The 19,746-nt window shown below is 51.6% G+C and overlaps 1 protein-coding gene across 1 annotated transcript in view; it reads right to left on the reverse strand.

Annotated features, from left to right (window-relative positions):
- RBM19 (RNA binding motif protein 19) overlaps nucleotides 1-19,746 on the reverse strand; it is a 75,488-nt gene that overhangs the window by 40,310 nt on the left and 15,432 nt on the right. Inside the window, exons 19-21 of the mRNA XM_075434918.1 lie at nucleotides 18,457-18,536; nucleotides 17,147-17,202; nucleotides 15,543-15,659 (exon numbers count right to left, since the gene is read on the reverse strand). Coding sequence (XP_075291033.1) covers nucleotides 15,543-15,659; nucleotides 17,147-17,202; nucleotides 18,457-18,536 — 253 coding nt within the window. The remainder of the gene's footprint in view (nucleotides 1-15,542; nucleotides 15,660-17,146; nucleotides 17,203-18,456; nucleotides 18,537-19,746) is intronic.

Below are 19,746 nucleotides of genomic sequence, written 5' to 3' on the forward strand. Positions count from 1 at the left end.
CACCCCAACCGGCAAACCAGAGGTGCGGCTGTTACTCAAGCCACGACGGTTGCTCTCCTCCTGCTCCCGGCGTGCCCCATCCTTTGGTCACCCACCCCCGTCCTTTGGTCACCCATTCCCAACCTGCAACAGCCACAACGCCCGCTAAAGCTCCGAGGCCGCTTTATGCGGTGGGACACCTCTCTACAGGTCACTCGGAAAACTCGTGGGACGCAGGAGGACAGGGAGCGATTGCATCGTGCAAGCGGGACCTGAGCCATCACGGGATTCAGCGATGATGTTTCACCTCCGTTTCTGCAGCAGGCTCGCCGCTCTCACCCAGACGTTGCGAGGACGAAGAGGAGAGAGGTTTGCAGCGCTGCGAAGAGTGGTGGAGCCCAGGGTGGAAGTCAGCGAGCCCAGGCAAGCCATGACCACCCTACTTTCTGGGCGAAGAGAACTGCAGTGGAACTAACCGCTTCTTGGGTGTGGGTTTATGTTTCTATTTCCTTATTTATGTCTCAGCACGGAAGAGCATTACACGCTCAGCAGGGTTGAGCTGATTGAGTTGAACACGCAGAAGCGTGCGTGTCCACAGGTAAGGAAGCTGGAGCTGGAGTGGCTCCCCAGCACCGGGCACATGCATCCCAGCACCGCACTGGAGGCAGATCCTGCCCGTCGGGATGGACCTCTGCAAGGAGCAAGCCACCACGGCACTCACCACCTCCCCAACGGAGGCAGATGTCCCAGAGGTGGGGACATGTCTCCCCACACTGTCCTTGCCATCTCAGTATGCGAACACCGGGAGCCGCGAATCCTGCCAATGCAACCTTGCTAATTTAATAAATGGACTTTGATGAAGCTAAGTGTCTGCTTCAGTGCTCCCCACCCCCCTGCCCCAGCCCTGCCTGCCCCCTCCCAGCTCCAAGCCTCTTCAATAAAATAAATTAAACCAACAAAACCACACAGCCTGAGCGTTTCACAGCTCTGCTCACCGGCAGGAGCCAGAAAAATGCAAAAGGCGGCAGAGCTTGGCAGGACAGTTCAAAGGCAGCGCCGAATGCCGACTGGGGCATCTGTGCAGTGGGGCGCACGCTCTCCCCATCGTCCCCCACTTCTGCTGTCCCCCCCCAGCCTTCGGGAAGTCTCCTCACAATGCCCCGGGGTGCTCATGATGGACTGCAGGCAAGAGCAGACGCTTGCACCTCGCTGACAGATGCCGTCCACGCAGCATGGCAGCCGCAGGCTTGCTGAGAAGGTGAACGCGAGGTAGACACGAGGGGCTACAGACGAGGAAGAGAAACCATGTTCTTCATCCACCAGCGATGCCTGCGCCAGCTGACCTGAACAAGCTGTAACGCATGCATGGATGCCAGGAGGGAAAAAATAAAGAAAGAGGCAATGACGCACCTAAAAATAACCTGCCAGGGCCAACTTGGGCCCAAAAGGGTCACAGTTTGCCCTCCCCAGAAGGGACATTTCCAAAACCTTCTGACCACCAGCTGCCTGGGCAGGGACTCCTGGCTTGCAGGGAGCTGGAAGCAGAGCAGGGACCTCATTTCTCCTTGCTGAAAGGCTCCCAGGCCAGGGGGTTTTAACAGAAAATCCTAATTTTTAGAGGCAAAAGAGATAGGTACAGCTCTCCAAGCTGGTACACAAGCTGCCATGCCCATACTGGAGTCGAGGGACCCAAGGAGATGGGAATCGGTAACGACTCCCCAAGCAGAGATGCTCTGCTCGAACAGAGCCACTTGCCAAGCTACAAGTTTTCCTCCGATTCTTGCACTGATATCAAGCAACAGGGTTCAGGAAAACACCTCCCCACATTGTCTGTCTGCCTCTGAACGGCCCCAGCGTCCCACACACCTCCCAGCAGCAACGTCTCTGCTGCAAGTGGAAGATCTCCTGCACAGCAAAGAGGAAAAGCTGACGCTAAGAAGCACCACTGCAAGCTGGTCACACCCAACGCACCGGACGACCGCCAGCTGCTAGGTGCAGCGCTTTAGCCCTGCAAAAGGAGGTTCAAAGAGCAGCACTCGCTGCTCATCAGGTCAACACAAAGGTGGGGGAACACGCCGCACCGCGGAGATGCCAATGTCCCCAAGGGACGTGGCTACATAGCAGGAGCCCGCTTTCGGTTCTCACAGCAGAAGATGGCCTTTTTGAGGCACAGAGGACCTCAGAAAGGAATCAGAGTCAGGAAAGCACGAGCAGAGTTGAGTAGGGAATCTATGAATCCAGGCATTGCTCCATTTCTTTAACATTTAACAGGCACTGACAACACCCCCAGCTCAGCTGTGGGTACCAGAGGCTGGCGCTGCTGGTGGCACAGACTTTGCCGCTCTCATCCTCCACCCCCAAGGGTCCAGAGCTCTGCGGGCACCAGAGTGACAGGTCCCCTGGGGCTCACAGGACTCCTCCTCCTGTACAAGCAGGTAACTCGCCTCCCGAGGTTTATTATAAAGCCTCTCTGTCCCAGACAGGATGGGCCACCAGATTTCTGCCGTGGGGAGAGCCGGGCCTCCCAGCGTGCAGTTTCCTTTGCACTCTGCAAACACATGCAGACCCGAGCCGCCGCTGCTGCGTTTTGCCAAGTGCTGCAAGAAGTGCGGCTGCAGGGGACGCGATCAGAGAAAAGATCAGGTGATCCTTTCAGCCCCAACCCACAAAAAAATACAAGAGCACACGCAGAAGAAGGCTGAGAGACCTTTTAGGGATAAGAATAACAAAAACTGCTGGGGATGGTGCAGCTCTGCGGAGACAGACCTGGGTGTGCTGGTGGATGACAGGTTGACCATGAGCCAGCAGCGTGCCCTGGGTGCCAAGAAGGGCAATGGGATCCTGGGGTGCATCAAGAGGAGTGTGGGCAGCAGGTCAAGGGAGGTTCTCCTCCCCCTCTGCTCTGCCCTAGTGAGGCCCCATCTGCAGTGCTGTGTCCAGTGCTGGGCTCCCCAGTTCAAGAAAGATGAGGAGCTACTGGAGAGAGTCCAGCGGAGGGCTACGAGGATGAGGAGGGGACTGGAGCATCTCTCCTACGAGGAGAGGCTGAGGGAGCTGGGCTTGTTCAGCCTGGAGAAGAGAAGGCTGAGAGGGGACCTTAGAAATGCCTCTAAATATCTGCAGGGTGGGGGTCAGGAGGACGGGGCCAGACTCTTTCCAGTGGTGCCCAGCGACAGGACAAGGGGCAACGGGCACAAACTGAAGCAGAGGAAGTTCCAGCTGAACACGAGGAAGAACTTCTTCCCTCTGAGGGTGACGGAGCCCTGGCCCAGGCTGCCCAGGGAGGCTGTGGAGTCTCCTTCTCTGGAGATATTCCAGACCCGCCTGGACGCGGTGCTGTGCAGCCTGCTCTGGGTGACCCTGCTTCGGCAGGGGGTTAGACTGGGTGACCTGCAGAGGTCCCTTCCAACCCTGACCATTCTGTGATCCCTTCTGTCAGAGAACCTTACGGTGGGAGCGAGCTGGGCTCGGGAACGCTGAGCCTGCGTGGGAGCTGTCAGAGCCCCAGTCCACCTCGTCTGATGGCGAGAAGTCCCTGCAGAGGTGACAGCTCTGGCAGATGCAGTGAGCAAACGGCCAAAAACGCTGCAGAAAAGGGGGAGAAACGAGAAAGGAGACAACGGCAGCCAGGGAAGCGATCTTGCAGGGAGAGCCAGGCTGCGCCCACTTGCATTGAAACAGCAAAGGGAGGCAAGTGGTTAAAGGCCAACTTTGAAGCAGTGTCCTCACTGCCCATAGGTAGGGTAGGGCAGGTTGGCCGCTCCCCTCCCACTCTCCTTCCCTCCCCAAGACCTCCCCGCTCCAGCAGACCTAATTTCATGGGGTTTTTTGCACAAGCAGCGGGGTGGAAAATGATCATCGAGAGGCAGCGCATGGCGAAGCACCCCCAGGTCCCCCTGTGAGGCGAGCAGCCCCAGCCCGGTCCCGCTGGGTCGGCACCGCAGCGAGGGAAGAGGCTACCAACCAGCGTTGAAAATTGCAGCTGTGGTGTGGAGGCGGGGGGAACCTGCGCTCCCCCCCTCCCCGTCACCCTCCTGGATGCTGACGAGAGAGACGGCGCAGTCCTGCATGACAGCGTGAAATTAATATGATTTTGGAGGAAGCTGGCAGTGAGTAATGAGCAGCTGAAATATCTCGTCTCCACCCCCTTGCCCCCCCTCCGAAGTCTTTTAACCCTTCGGCTGCTAGCACGGCAGTGGGATCAAAGGGTGGGAAGCGGAAGACCTGGGTTAAAGAGAGCCAGAGATGACATGCAGCCCACCCGACAACTGAATTTGCAGGGCAAGTTCTGGCACAAATCCCAACGGTGCTGCTTGCGATCAGGCCCAGCCCACCGAGGTGCCAAGATCAGCGCTCCCAGGCTTGGAAAAGTCATCGTTGTTGCCTTTCCAAGGTTCCACAAGAAGATCTCAAAAAAAAAAAAAAAATGAGGGGCTGAAAAGGGACCAAGCCTGTCCTCCAGACACCCTTGGGTGAGTCCCAACAGGCCACCCATGAGGAGGACAGCCCGATGTGCCCACACCACTGATGGGCAGCCCCTCCTCTGATGTGCAGGTCTGTGAGAAGCACAACAAAGGAGATGGCTTCCCCAGGGCTGGTTTCCCTGGTGCCGAATAAAACGAGAACTTGGTCAGAAAAAACATCCCATCTTCAAGAGCACCTATATGAGCTCCTGGATGTCTAACAAGGGTCAATCTCAAAACACCACCTTCTCGGGAAGACAAGACTCAGGCGGTTCCTTCCTCCTATACTTAATTTACCAAGTTCTCAAAGTTAAGATCTCCTCTCCTCTACCAGATGCCGGGAAGTGGTCAGGATACTGCTGGGGGAGGGGGAAAGGGAGGTGAGAAGACAGATAATCAGTCTGGTCTGCCTGCGCTTGGTTTCTCTGGGAAAGGCAACGCGTGAACAGGAGCACAGGCAGAAAAGCTCACGGTGCCATCAGCCCCAGACGCCAGCACGGTTCAAATGCCTTTGGCAGGGCGTCTGCCCCGAGGGAGGCGAGAGGCTGTGCAAGGAAAGGTCTGTAATTGTAACCATACCCCAAGGCTTAAAATCCACTGGGTTGGAAGAGGTAGAAATGCCGTCGCAGGCTTGAGGTTGAAAAAGAGTAATAATGCCAACAGAGAGGCAAATAAAGGACATGGTGTCATCCTGAGGAGAAAACTGTGATTCATTAGAGGCTTGTTCAGGACCTTCTCATGAAGTGAGACTGAAAAATACCCACAAGTATACGCTAGCAAAAGGCAGGAAAGTGGACGGGTCAACGTCACCGTGCAAGATCTCTAGTTAAGAAATGCAGAGAGAAGAATTTTAAGATTAATTAAATAATCTTCTTGATTGCTGCTTGACTTCAAGGCTAAGACACAAGCTCCAAAGTTAGTCTGGTGTCATTTCAACGTTGTAGATTCTGCAAGCCCCTGGCTGCCAGCCCCTGAAGTAGCCTCAGTGGCCAAGGGACAATCATGACAGCGAACAAGAAATGACTACAGTTTAAGGCAAGAAAATAACACCTATTTCCTTCCTTATACATAGACGCACACATACTCTTCTTAACAATTCAGACAGAAAGAGACTTTCTAACGCTAACAGCACCGAGTGGATTATTCACAGGAGACAGCAGCTCCTACAGGCTTTGGTTTTGCTTCCCATCAAGGAGAAAAAGCCCACACGTATGCACATGTCTGCCAGTCCCAACCGGCACAGAAAAACGGCGAAAAACCCCAAAGCAAAATCCCGGAGTTACATTTGAGTAAGACATTTCGAAAGCAACCCCTTCTCCATCTCTCTCCGCCTCCCCGAGCCCCTCCACGCTGATGAGCGATGGAGTCTGTGCACAGGACTAATTAAGCTCCATCGGGAGGTTCGGCTTGGTGCCCTGGCGAGAGGTGCTTCGGCAGGAGTCAGAAGGAAGCAGCCTCCAAACATCAGACAACCGGACTGCGCAAAAGCAGGCAGCGGAAAACTCTTTGGCAGAGGTTCTGGGCGAGCAGAAAAGGGGACCTGTGGGTATGGAGTACGTGGAGCGCAGAAAAGGAAAAAAAAAAAAAAAAATCAAGTATTGCAATGAATATTCAAGACAGGAAAAGAGATGTGCTGGAAAAAAAACACCCTTCTGCTCTTGGGAAGATCCACCTTTTAAAGCAACCCTGCCAAGATAACACAGAGTTAAACATTTCCTTATCTATGTTAAACACCTTTATGATTCAAACCGAAAAACAGCGCTGAAAACCCATTTCAGTCTCCCCCACCCCACGGCTCATTTTGGATAGTCAAATTAAAGCGGCCAGTTACATCTCTGGTCTCTCAATGTCGACCCAATGCTGCTGCGTTTGGATTTCCAGCACATAAGGAAAAGGCTTGAAGAAGGACCAAAAAAAAAAAAAGTTTAATTTATGCTTTTTGAGATAGCAAGAGAAATAACCCAGCCAGCAGATCCCTGTGCTCCCATCCGCAGCTCTCGGCTCACGAGGCTGGCGCACATACCTGCAAGCTGCTCCCCAGAAAAGCACCCGCACCCCGCAATTCCCTGTGCGTCGCTCCCAGGCACCCGCAACTCAGCACCCCAGGATCAGTAAATCCCCTGCGCGAAGCCGGGCTGCAGGGACGCGCCCGGGGCAGGCTGTGCCGGGGAGCACGGTCACGCACAGTCCAAAGGCGTCAGCACAGCGGCTGGCCAGGGTGGCCCGTGGGTCCAGCCACAGTGGCAAGACTTCAGTCTGCCAACAGCCCGCAGCAGAGGGGGAAAACGGGGTGATAATGGAGGGCAGGGGTGGGAGGAGAGCCAGGCTATGCGGTGGGATCACAGGGGAGACCACAGCAGCCCAACGCAGCCAGGGCCTGGTGCCAACGCCAGCCCTGAGCCCGCTGGAAGGCTGCAGGGAGGAGGCACTGCCAGGGACGCTGGAGGGCAGGGGGAAACGGAACGGTGAAGAAACTCCATCCTCCCCTTGCAAACCAAAAAAACCCCACTAAAAGCCACCAGCGGGGCAGAGCTCCTCAGCCAGGAAGGAGGGAGCGATCAACCACGCAGCTTCCTAACCACACCAAAGCAACCACATCCAAAGATGCGGGGTTCTTTTTTTGCAAATGCCTTCAAACGATGCAGGCAGACACGGCCCGCACAGCGGGCGGGTGAGAGGGGCAGAGCCGCACCGGGGTGGAACGCTTTGACCGGGAGCAGCATCCTGCAGCCCCCCCGCCAGACACGCTCCCGCTCAGACGCTCAGCAGCCCGATGCACAGACCTCGCATCCTAATTAGGAAGCTGAAATCCAGCGTTAACACAAAGCGCCACATCATCTGCTGGCATCATCGAAAGCCACTCACACTTACATCTCCTGAGCATGTGGCCTTGAACCAGCTCAGTGATGCGTCTTCCAAGGCATGCAGCGCTCTGGGCACGGGTTTGCACCATGGTTTGGGGAAGCTGCCTTTAAAACAGGAACCAGACATTATTATCACAGAATCACAGAACGGTCGGGGCTGAAAGGGACCTCTGTGGGTCACCCATCCCAACCCCCTGCCGAAGCAGGGTCACCCAGAGCAGGCTGCACAGCACCGTGTCCAGGCGGGTCTGGAATATCTCCAGAGAAGGAGACTCCACAACCTCCCTGGGCAGCCTGGGGCAGGGCTCCGTCACCCTCAGAGGGAAGAAGTTCTTCCTCGTGTTCAGCTGGAACTTCCTCTGCTTCAGTTTGTGCCCGTTGCCCCTTGTCCTGTCGCTGGGCACCACTGGAAAGAGTCTGGCCCCGTCCTCCTGACACCCACCCTGCAGATATTTAGAGGCATTTCTAAGATCCCCTCTCAGCCTTCTCTTCTCCAGGCTGAACAAGCCCAGCTCCCTCAGCCTGTCCTCGTAGCAGAGATGCTCCAGTCCCCTCCTCATCCTCGTAGCCCTCCGCTGGACTCTCTCCAGTAGCTCCTCACCTTTCTTGAACTGGGGAGCCCAGCACTGGACACAGCACTGCAGATGGGGCCTCACTAGGGCAGAGTAGAGGGGGAGGAGAACCTCCCTGACCTGCTGGCCGCACTCCTCCTAATGCATCCCAGGATCCCATTGGCCTTCTTAGCAGCCAGGGCACACTGCTGTCTAGGGATAGACCAAAACAGGGCAAAAGCACTGCTGGCATGGGAAGCCACCCGTATGCTGAAGATGCCAGAGCACATACACGCAGCCAGGTACGTACTCAGATGCAGACCACCACACCACTGAGTGCCTGGAACCTCAGGGCATTTGATGGCCTCGAGCGGGAGCTTGGGGACGGCTTTGGAGATCTCAAAGAACGACGGGTCACTTTTTTAAACCACCCATTTGTTTCCTTGAGAAGACAACACAGTGACTACACTCAACACCAAACCAAACTTGGAGGCATCATTACTGCTGTCAGCGCCCAAATGTGTAACGAGACATGTCCCAGCTGTGGCTCATAAAACTGTTTTTGACGAGTTTCCACCTGAAGGCGTGTCTCTCGGCAAGACACACGTTCCACAGTCCTCCTCTGTGCTGGCACCAACGTCCCAATCCACAGGGGAAGCCATAAAACTGGGATCCAACACTGACCCAGCGGACGGGTGCAGAGCACCCACCGATACCAGCTGCTTCCCCGGGGTCTTTCTGCTTGTGCAGGCTCGTTTTTGTGCACCTCCTTCGAGCACAGGCTTGCAAGCACAGCAGCCTGGGACAAGCCAAGGTGCGAGGATTGCAGAGGAGCTGGCAGCTCAGCTCTGCACAAACACCTTCCGGCAGGGCACAGCTCTGCTACTGCAACATCTGACCGTTTGTTTTAATACACTTGTTCTCCCCATCCTTCGCAGGACTTGCGTCCATTCTCCGAGACACCTAAGCCCCAATCCACAAAGGTCGTTAAGCGAGTGATCAATACTGGCCTGAGTAACATGAGCAGAGAACTGAGCAAGTAATCCAGGCTGGATCCTGCCAGAGCAGGCTCCTTCCTCTCATCTGGAGATTGCTCCAGAATAGGATTTGGTTCCTCTGACTCCACACCATGCAACAAGGGAGGCTGCTGGGCTGCAGGCACCAGACTGTGGAAGACCAAGAGGCTCTTCCCTCGGCAGCAGCCTCCTGGGGAGAAGGGGTGATACGTTGCTCTGGGGAACATCTCTGTATAAGGGAGCCGAAACTATTAGATTTAGACCAGTAACTCTACACAGGTAGGACAAGAGACATTCAGCCGGCAGGCTTTGCTCATCACCTAAACAGCTACCCATCTCTTTTCCGAGTCCTTCAGACTGGATCTAGCTGCAGATTGACAGCTGGATGATCATGATAAAATGACTCAAAAATGCAGATTAATCTGTTCATGATACAACCCAGACAAACAGGGCATCAACCCATGCTGGTTTCTACCATGAGGAAGGGCTGATGATCTTCTCCACAGCCTTCCATCAGTACTACAGCCGAGCGTGCCCAGTGCCTGAGAATCCAGCAACTCTGCCCTGTCCCTCTTGTCCCTCAGATAATATTCTCAATATTTTATCTCAGACAATTTAATTTTGTTTTGGTTGTAAAAGGGCATGAGCACAACAAATAGGAAGTTTTATAGTCCTGCAAATCACAGTCGTGTTTGCAATGCACATGCCCTCACCTAGAGTCTGCAGGGTGCAGGGGGCAGTTTCCAGCTGCTGAGCTGTGGAGAAAGATCTGCGCTTTGCCTTTTCACAGGAGGGTGCAGGACGCACTGGGGAACATCGCTCCCAGCATTCGATTCAGCCAGAAGATCCGACCTAGGACAGATCTGCTGATGTGGTAGGATGGCAGAAGGAACAGGCAGACCAGGGAGTCACTGAGCCTGAGCCATCATCTCCAGACCAGACCTCCAGCATGGGCCCAGCAGCTCCTGGGGCTTCTCCCCATCACCCCATCCACCAGCTTCACCTCCCCTGGCTGCAGTTACGCAGCCCCTGTCCTACGCCCAGCAGAAGCACACACCACGAGGTGCTGCTCACTCATGGGCCATCTGACTGCTGGAGGACAGGACGGAGAGAAGGATTTTAAGCAGCTAAGAGGAAACAGCAACGAATTTTGAAACATTTCTAGCACAGTATCTAGGGGTTTAAAAGTGAAAGCATCGCTTGGAGAGTCATCTGACATGAGACTGTTCAGCGGGCGATGCTTAGAGCACTGTGCATCCTAGGGCTGTTTGCACTGAATAATCTAATTAATACTGCTCAGCACTTGCTTAACAAACTCACAAGTTTATGAAGGCACTAATTTTTTTTCCTCTTCTGCCTTTCAGCAGCAAAGATTTCCACGGCTTCAACAGGTCAATGTTACTCTGGGAAGGAGAAATTGTCTCCAGTCATGTAGGCTCCATTACTGGGAGAAAGGTGTGAACAGCAAGCATGTCTGGCAGACGGACTCATTATACCACCGTGTCCTTTATAATGGGAAATGAAAAGCCCATTCTGATAACTACACTTTATTATAATAGGTCAGAAGAAGTGAAAGGCATCATCTTATAAAATTAACTTCATAAAGACTGCCTTTAAAAAAAAGTATCCCTGCCAGTTTATCCACTGTATCTTTCTTCAGACATTTTTCTTCTTCTAGAAGCAGAGAGAGGACTCCAAAGTCTGGTCCCACTGGCTGTCTTCACTTTCACCCTCTATCAGAGGGAATAGATCCTTTTTCTCCTAATCAGTTCCAGGCACTTGTTTTGCCAGATGCAATAAATGCCATGTCTTTGTCAAGACAGAGAAAACAGTCAGCAAAGTAGTTAAAATTAAAGAGACACCCACCCCCAAAGGTCTTCCTAAGCAGCAGCAGCAGCATGACTTTCTTCACAGGAACATCAGAATATGGAGATGAAGGCACCCGATAACCTGTTCTCTGCTCTGGCACACCTTTCAATTGCTTTTTCTGCCAGCTGCTTCTTTGGTCAAACTAAAGTCCAGTGTCTCAGCTGCTAATAATTTTATGATTTTACAGCTTTACACAACGTGTTTGACTTCAGTTCCTACAGGCAAAAGGCAAGGGCTGGCCGGCCGGACACCTTCAAATCACCTTTCACGCTCACAGTGCTGACATCTGAGCTCGCTCCGAATTTTGAGGGCTAGGGTTTACCTCAACTAATTGGCAGAGGAGGGCTGCAAGTGGTGGTCATCGCAATTTTAGGAGAATTTATAGATACAGACCCAACGCTAACTTCTCAGATATATTTTGCAAAGAAAAGAGGAAACAATGCCGGCCCCAAAACGTGCTACTTGAGAAGCTACTGTCATAACTGCTTTCTTTGGCAGTATAAACATAACGTACGGCAAAGTCTAGGCAAAGTCCACTTTCTACAGTATCTACCCCTCAGGTTGCATTTGGTTGGGTAGAAATCTTTAAGAAGTCTTTCTCTAAATCTAATCGTTCCCCCTTTGGGGAAAATAAAACATACAACTCCTTGAAATGTGATGTGCCAACTGCAAACCAGACTTATTTTTAATATTCACGAAAGTTGGTGCAGAGAGGGGAAAGAAGGATGGAAGAGGATGCTGTGAAACAAATAGTTAATTGGAACTTCCAATGAAGGCTGCATGGATCTAATGTGAGAGATTTTAAAGGAGCCTAATTTTCAGAAATTGCCAGAGCTCCAATCTGTGAAAATGCGGCCTTTCACAGATCTCCAATTCAGCTTGCCACATCTAGAGTTTCTTTTGAAGAAAAGTCTTGCCATAAAAGCCCCCCAATTTGGTAGCAAAAATTAGCAGCCTTCATGGGATATCAACCCCTTTGTCTCTCCTCCCCTAACCATGGCTCTTTGGAAAGAGCTAAGGACCATTTGCCTTTTGTCATTTTTCCAGGTAGTAAAGATAAGAGTAGAATCTAATAAAGAACAAAAATGGGTGGAAAAAAACACACCCACAAGAGCTAAATCTTCACACCTAGCCCAAAGGCAGGCCCTGTAATTGAAAAGCATTTCTCCCTCTGAAGAAAATGACACCTATCGGGTCTCAAAAAAAAAAAAAAAAAAAAGAATATTACAAAATCCCTTGATGGTGCGAGAGAGGCCAACACCTCCAGCAGAAGATGGCAGGACACACTCCAAACCAGCGCCGCACACCCCAGCAAAGCCGTCGAGGTTGGTGTGGAAGACGGGCAGCACCTAAGGCTCACGGAGCCCTGCAACAAGACACTCATTTTGCATGCGGAGGACTTTAGCTGTTAACCACAGCCTTCACGACTCCCATACAGAGAAAAATAAGCACCACCTTTCTCCAGTCCAAGAATTAGAACTCGATCTCCCCAAACTCCAAAGTTAAAAGAAACATGTTTGCTTTGAATCTCCTGCAAACCACGAGCTTGGGGAAAAATCAATTTGAATTTTACACCTACTCACAGACCTTTCCCAAGGGCTTGGCTGGCCTCTGTCCTCCCAGGGATCCAAGGACGGGCAGGAGGGAGCTCCTGGGGAACACGGCTCCCCAGACCCGCCGGTGCTGACGGTGCAGAGGACACATGCGGTCACACGATGGGAACCATGCGTGTCACCAACGGCTTCCACACAACGGCGAGGTCCAGCCCGGAGGATGATGCTGAGCCTTTCCCCGTGGTTTGGATGGATCGCTCAAAGCAGCCGGGCAAGGGCAACACCAAGGGAGGCCACACGCAAGACAGCCACCGACTGCTCCAAGAACACAAACTGTGGTGCAGGGCAAGCCTCAGCATTTAAGCGATGGATCCACAATGACATTAAAAAGCATAAATACAACCAGGATGAGATTTCCTGAACTGCCAGTGCTGAGCAGCACGGGTACAACAGCTTTCAAAATTCACCGTTCAAAACATCCAAGTCCCTTGTTTTGCTCTTCCAGTGTCATTGACACCTACCTACTGCGGGTCCATTTGAAAAGGAAGACACAGCTCCTTGACAAAGCTCAAAACATGGAAATATTTGTTTGGGGTAATACATATATATGTTCTTGGGGGGTGAAATTATTTTTTTTGAAATATATATTTGGATAATATGTGTATTTTGGATAATATGTGTATTTGGGGTAATAGATACACACACTATATGTATAGATATATATACACACATAGTGTGTGTATGTATATTTGTTTACTAATTTTTCTCCTGCCAAGGCAATTGAGAAAAGGAAAAAAAGAAGAGAAAAAGGAAAAAAAGAAGAGAAAAGGAAAAAAGAGAAAAAGAAAAAGCCAGCACAGATGGAAGCAGGCTGGGAGACACCATCAGCTGCAAGGTTGGAAAGTGGCTTTTGAGCATGTGAGACAATGGAGGAGATGCTCGCCCCGCAAAGCCTCCCAGTCCAGCGGGCCCAGGGCTGCTGCCCTGCGGGGCGATGCCCGGTGGTCCCTGGCCTGCGATCCCCTGCTGTCCCCAAGGCCGGTGGTCCCCAGCCTTCCCTGGGCAGGCTAAGAGTGCCCCCTGCAGCCCTGCCATCCGCTGCCAAGCAATCCTTGGCAATTTCAAATAAATAAATAACAAAATATAAATAAGACAGGTTCCTAAATGCAGAGAGAGCTAAAAGCTCCAGAGCAAAGGCATCTGATTTAAACCCACAAAAAAGCAATCTAGGAGGATGAAGTGTTTAGTAGCGCTCCGTCACGCCTGGTTTTAGACGGTCTGAAGGGAAGGAGGGATGGCAGGGGTGGAGGGAGGATTGTGGGTCCCCCTCCCAAGCCGCCGGCTTTTGTTTTGAGGATAAAACCCCACATCTCTGAATATCCTAGGTAAATGAAACGGATGTTCACGCATCACTCTGAGAATGCTGTCAACAGCGCACGTGGCTAGAAGCTGCGTGTTCCTTGCATTATTAATCAGACTGCTCCTCTACCCCTCCTCTCCGCAGCACTAAGGTGCCAGACAAGACAGGAGGAAAAAAACACAGCCCAAACCCCCACAGTCTCTGCTGGGTTTGTCTGTCCTCAGCATACACACCAGCCTCGCAGCTCCCTGAACTTAACCCAGGGCCCTAGAAGGCAAACAGATGTCCCTGGTTTTGTTTCCTCCAGCTTCACAAAGGTCATGTCCATAGTCACACAGCGTTGGGTTTTAAACTAGCAATGCCCTACGCGCTAAGAAAACTCGGCACAGCGACTCTGAAGTCCAGGTTTTTTGCCCTGTTTCAGTAGCCCCTCTCGCTGCAACACTGAGGGGAAAGCAGTCAAGCTGCACAGCACAAGCAAGAAAAACCTTTTGCCCTTCTACAGGGATCTTCACGCTGTGACTGCCATCACCATTCCAGCAACGTGCGTCCACGAGCCAAGTCACAGTCTGCGCTCGGTTAAACCCCCAGAGCCCACCCCGAAACAGCGCTGCAACACACAGCTCCCCTCACCACCTTACACCTTGCAAGGAAACAGCCCACCAGCCACATGGGAACCGCGGCCCTTACCTGTGGCCAAGCCAGGAGAAGAATATCACGCGCTGATAAAGCGGGTGGAATTCACCGTACACAGGGAAACGCACAATTTCCCCCACAATGAACAACCCACTGCCCCGCGGCTGCTCGCCAGGCAGTTTTCACTGCACGGTCTGGGGAGGTTTCAGAGGGTTAAGCGATTCCTCAGTTCAGTCTCTTTGGAAAGGAACACCGCAGCCCTGACCAGATGAAAGTGCCTGCCTTCTGCTTAGACAGACCCACACAGGAAAGCCACCTCCTGAGGCAGTACTTCATCGTGCCCTGCCGATGTGAGCTATCACCCTTGTTTTGCTGATGGGAAGAACTGAGTGGCAGAGCTGGACACCGATTCCCCCAAATTCCTTCTGCACGCCGGCAGCGGAGCAGGGACCGTGGCCCAAAACACTGAGCAAAAGATTCTCATCCTGGGAGCCAAAAAGATGTCGTATTTTACAGTTTCACCTCTTTTTTGGGCTACATTACAAGGCTTACTGACTCACTGCACAAGAGGCTGAGGATACAAAGAAAACAGAGCTTAGCCAGTGCAGTGAGGAACGCAGCCTGGGATCCCAAAACCCCTATTCACCGCTCGGCGCTGTGCCAGGCAGGTTTCACAGCTGACAAGGTGCTTCTCGTCGGAGAGGCCATCACAGGCAGCACAGTCCTTACCGACACAGGCGGTCGGGCACACGCAGAGAAACACGTGTGGAAGGCAAAGCAAGATGTAAGCGGTCCCTGCACGGCGTGGGCCAGACCCAGCTCAAACCTCTCCCACCAGCTGTCTGCAGCGGCTCTCGGTGCCTCTCCCCAGCCAGGTGTGCCGAGCATCAGGAAAGCTGCTGCACACCTTCCAGGCAAGAGGAAAAAATACCCAGCGCTATGTCATTGACTCAGCAGGCGGGGAGATCTCCAGGCTCCATGGATGTCTGCTGCTCGGCGATGGGTCACCGGGTCTGACAGCTCACAGCGGCTCCAGCCAGAACGCTGGCTTACGTGATCTGTCTCACCAGCAGAACTTCTCTACTGGTATAACCTGCCAAGCCATTTTATTTACTCAGTAAAAGGTTTGTTTACTTCCACAAAGAAAACAAAACTCCTAATATTTACAATCCGATAGCAAGAGTCCCTAAGAAAATCACACCGGCTCCACCCCGGAGCGCTCCGCAGACCCGACAGCAAGCGCTTTCCTACCTGAAGAGTTCCCTGATTTCCCTGACGGTGGCCTGGAACGGGATGTTTCGGACCAAGATCTTGGAAGTCTTCTGCTTCTTGACAGTTTGTTTCTTTCTGGATGATTTCACAGCAGGCCTATGGAGTCAACAGAAAGCGCAAGTAAGGCCCTCTGTGCAGCAAAACCCCCACCGCATTCTGGCTTCTTTGCAATTAAGAATGCAGAAAAATTAGCCAGCTAGCTCACCTCGACATCCTCGCTGGCATCTTACCAGTGACAATGGAAATGTCATACAGTACACAGACAAAGAATGAATTTAAATTATTTAAATCTTACATCCAAAAACCAGAGTTTCCAGCTTGCTGACTGCAACCTCAGTTGAGGTTCGGCAGCAGGCCTGGTCTCACATCTGCCATCAACTTCTGTTTTGACATCAAATCTTGTCCATTCAGTTGTCAGGAGAATGTACTACTTGATGTATTAAAAAAAATAGCTTAATGCAAGCTAATTTTGATTCTTTTTCTTACTGGCTTACAAAATAGCAAATGATTTTTTTTAACAGATTACCGATTTTTTTTTTTTCAACTTCAGAAGTGTATTGCATTTAGACAAAGTAAGAATTTACGTAATAACAGAACACAGCAGCTTATTTCATAAAGCAAAGCATTCCGCACTGTAGGCTGGATACCTACTGAATGGACTTTAAAAATCAAACTGGATGAAAATACTTTATTAAAGAACTGAAATACAAAGAGCAGACAGGGAGCTGTCAGACTGCTTCTGGACCCCGGGGACCAGATTTTCAAACAAATGTTGACATTTAAGAGGTACCTCCTCTGGTAAGGTTTCCAAAGTGACTAAAGGACAGGTTTTAGGTGCCAACATTCACCTTCAAACATCTGGATTAATTCTCAACTTTGCACTTAAAAGATTCTGTACTGACTAAAACCAGGAAGGAAACCCTAGAAAGCGGGACTCGAACTCCACGTAAATTCCTCCACAAGTAACCATCTCGTCTGCACCTGACTGCCCCGACAAAGGAAGTTAAATCCAAATATTTTTCAAGCCAGAAAGAACCCTGTATTTGACTTGATTTGATCACAATCAGCAGCAGAACATTATCCTTAAGCTCCCGTTCTCCCTGATGAACTAGGGTAAATAGTTTCGCTACCCAGAGCAGATTTGTCTTCAAGAACTCTTTAAACCCACTGCAACTTGGGCTCGCGCTTGATTTTGCAGTGCTGGCCCCACTGTCACCAAAGCGGAGGTTTTAGAGGAGTCTTTTCCTTGAGTGTGGAAGGAAGATCAAGTGCCTGGTTCTCACTTTGGGCTCATTTTTGGGGTCCCACTACTGCATGCTGCTTCAGGATTTTAACTGGAAATATGTCATTTAGTGAGCGAACAACTTCGCATCAGCTATTCATCATTTCTTTTTTCTTTTCGAGTAAGACTGACTGAAGTGACTCCGAGTGAAGCACAACACAGACTGATGGGTTTGACAAGTCAGAGCACCACTGATCGCATCCCTCACGAGGCAGAGATGCCAGGTAAGCAGTGAAGAACCTACCAAGCATTACTGCAGCTTAACTGTAACCGTGTCACAGAGGTGAGACGTAAGCTTTACCTGACAGCTCTCTCCGAGATTTTCACTTCCAGCTTATGGCCATCTACAGAGCAGCCCTAGAAGTTAAAACAAAGAAACAACAGGGAGGGGTCAGAAATCAAAGTCACAACACCTTCCAAGCTTCCAGGGTTCAAGCACAGCATTTCACACCTTGCTCTTTCCCCTTCTCTCTGCCAAAGTTCTTCCTCTGTTGAACACCACTCACACGAGGCAAGGCTTCCAATACGAGGTTAGAGACAGCTTGGCTGACTGCAGCAGCAGCCAACAGCCCTGATCTAGCTGGCCATCAGCCTCAGCTCTGCCACTAAACTGGCAAAGATGAGTCACTTCGCTGCTTTGGGCTATGGTTTCTTCTGCCTCTAGACGGCAAACTCTTCCAGGCAAGGAGTGTCTAATTATTTGCTCTGGAATAAGCCAATACAGCAAGAAAGTCTTCTGTCCTTGATTCCTGTGCCTCATAGAACCCCCTACAATGCAGCACTGAAAACAAGCAGCCTCTTGTCTAATCATCCCTGACAGGGCACACAACAGGCAAAGGCACTGCACCAGGAACCTGGAGCCCTGCTGCCCACTCGCTCCACAAAACACCCATTTTCCCCGCTTTCTCTCTTCCCCGGGATTCTGCCTTTCAAAAGGAGGGAAAGCTCACATCTACCCCAAGACTACGCAGGCTGCGGAATGTGAAATGACCACCTGTTGAAGGTGGGACTCCCGGATTGCGCTCACTGAACATGCACAGATTACACAGAGTAATCTTCCTTCGCATCTGCCTAGAGAGCAATCACTCCAGCTGTCTGGCCCACACCACCCCAGCAGCACGGACCAAACACTTGGATGTTTTTTCTAGCAGCAGAGAGAAGGTTTTATTCCTTCAGAGCGCAGCCAAACCCTGTGGCATGCATCATGGAGAAGGCAGGAGACTAGGAGACTCTGAAGCAATGGCAGAGTCACAGAGGGTAAAGCCGAACCCTGCAGCACTAAATGTAAGAAATACTCTCTCTTGTTGCGAATGGGTCTCTGTCACATCTGCGAAGGGCACCTTGCAGAATAAACTCCTTAAATTTCAGCCACTGCACATTTTCTGCCACCTCCGTATCGGAGCAGCGCTAGGAAACGCTCATTTGCATGAGGTCTTGTCCCTTTACATACTCTCTTCCCTCACAAACCTGGCCCGTTTTAGAAGCTCCTCCATCCACACAGCGTAACTCACAGCACCGACATCCTCAGCTACATTCGGAACTTCAGAGTTCATCCAAGCCTTCGCCCACCATCTCCGGAAAGAAATCCAGACCCACAATGCTCAACCTTACCTGGAGCCTGCGCAGGGCTTTCTGGGCACTCTCTGGCTTCTTGTACTCCACAAATCCAAAGCCCATCGAGAGCAAAGTCCCTGTCAGAAGAGAAAGAGGACTCCTTAAGCTAGCAGGAAACAGTGCCGATACTAAGTAAGCAGAAGATTTAAAAACAAATATGGAGGAATTGCTGATTGCCAAAACCGGGGGGGACAGAAACTGTCCTGCCCTGACTCTTGACAGTCCTCGTGAGCCCCCCTGCCTGACTCGTTTGCAGCAAGATTTGGTGCCAGTGTTGAAGAGGGGATAACCAAAGCAGCATGCAAAACAGATTTTTTTGCTTTTCCTAATTTTAGTGCAATCTCCTTAAATAAAACACCGAGTTCTAAAAAAAAAACGCTGGTCATAGTCAGGGTAAGCGATCCCTTTATGGATACACAAACATTTTTTATACACCGGACTTGTCTCAGGAGTGAAATGAGACCTTGACAAGCAGCCAGTTACTGACCGCTGCTAGGAGCCGAGCATTTCAGATCAGCTTCGGCTGCCATGTGCTGTACTTCCCACCACCGCAAAGCGCAAGCTCTGTTTCATTTAAGAGACAAAATGCCTTTGAGGTCTGCAAGGCACAAAAGGAGCAAGCGCTTCCATAAACCCAGGTGGGCAGCTGCTGCTTCCCCGCCAAACGACGAGAAGTTTGTCGCACCCCCCTGCACAGCAAAGGTTTGCAGCACCCACGGTCACACCACACTCCCAAGAAACATGCCGACCATTCGAGAGCCGTAAATAAGGCTGAGTGAGGAAAGGAAAAATCCACAAGCAAAATCACAACATCCAGTTCCCAACTTCAAAACCCCAGCAGCAGCAGGCTACAGAGATGACCCCACAGTGACAGAAGGGGATCGCCTCAGTAGGTGGCATGGGATCAGCGTAGGCTCAGACCTTGTGGTCTGGTCATGAGCACGCCTGCAGCCAGACACCTGAGCAGTACTGAAGAGATCCCTTTCTTTCTTTTTCTTTCAGCAGATCCGAGTTTTCAAGCATCCCATGCAAGAGGAGCCCTGTTAAGGCAAAATCCTGTAAAGTGTGCAACTCCCTAGCCTAAAATCCAGAAAGAAGACACAGCCCATCATCTAGCCAGCATCTGCCTTAAGCAAACTCTTCCTCGTCCAACCCCCCAGAAGGCGAGCGCAGTCAATGCAACAGGCACAACCACTCGCCACCGCAGCCTGCTCGGTTCAAATCGGGCAGGCAGGAGGCAAACGAAGCCCACTCAGCACAGTACTCAGCCAGGCATCCTTGAAGATC

The sequence above is a fragment of the Opisthocomus hoazin genome, chromosome 13 (assembly GCF_030867145.1).
Source record: "Opisthocomus hoazin isolate bOpiHoa1 chromosome 13, bOpiHoa1.hap1, whole genome shotgun sequence".
Taxonomy (NCBI): domain Eukaryota; kingdom Metazoa; phylum Chordata; class Aves; order Opisthocomiformes; family Opisthocomidae; genus Opisthocomus; species Opisthocomus hoazin.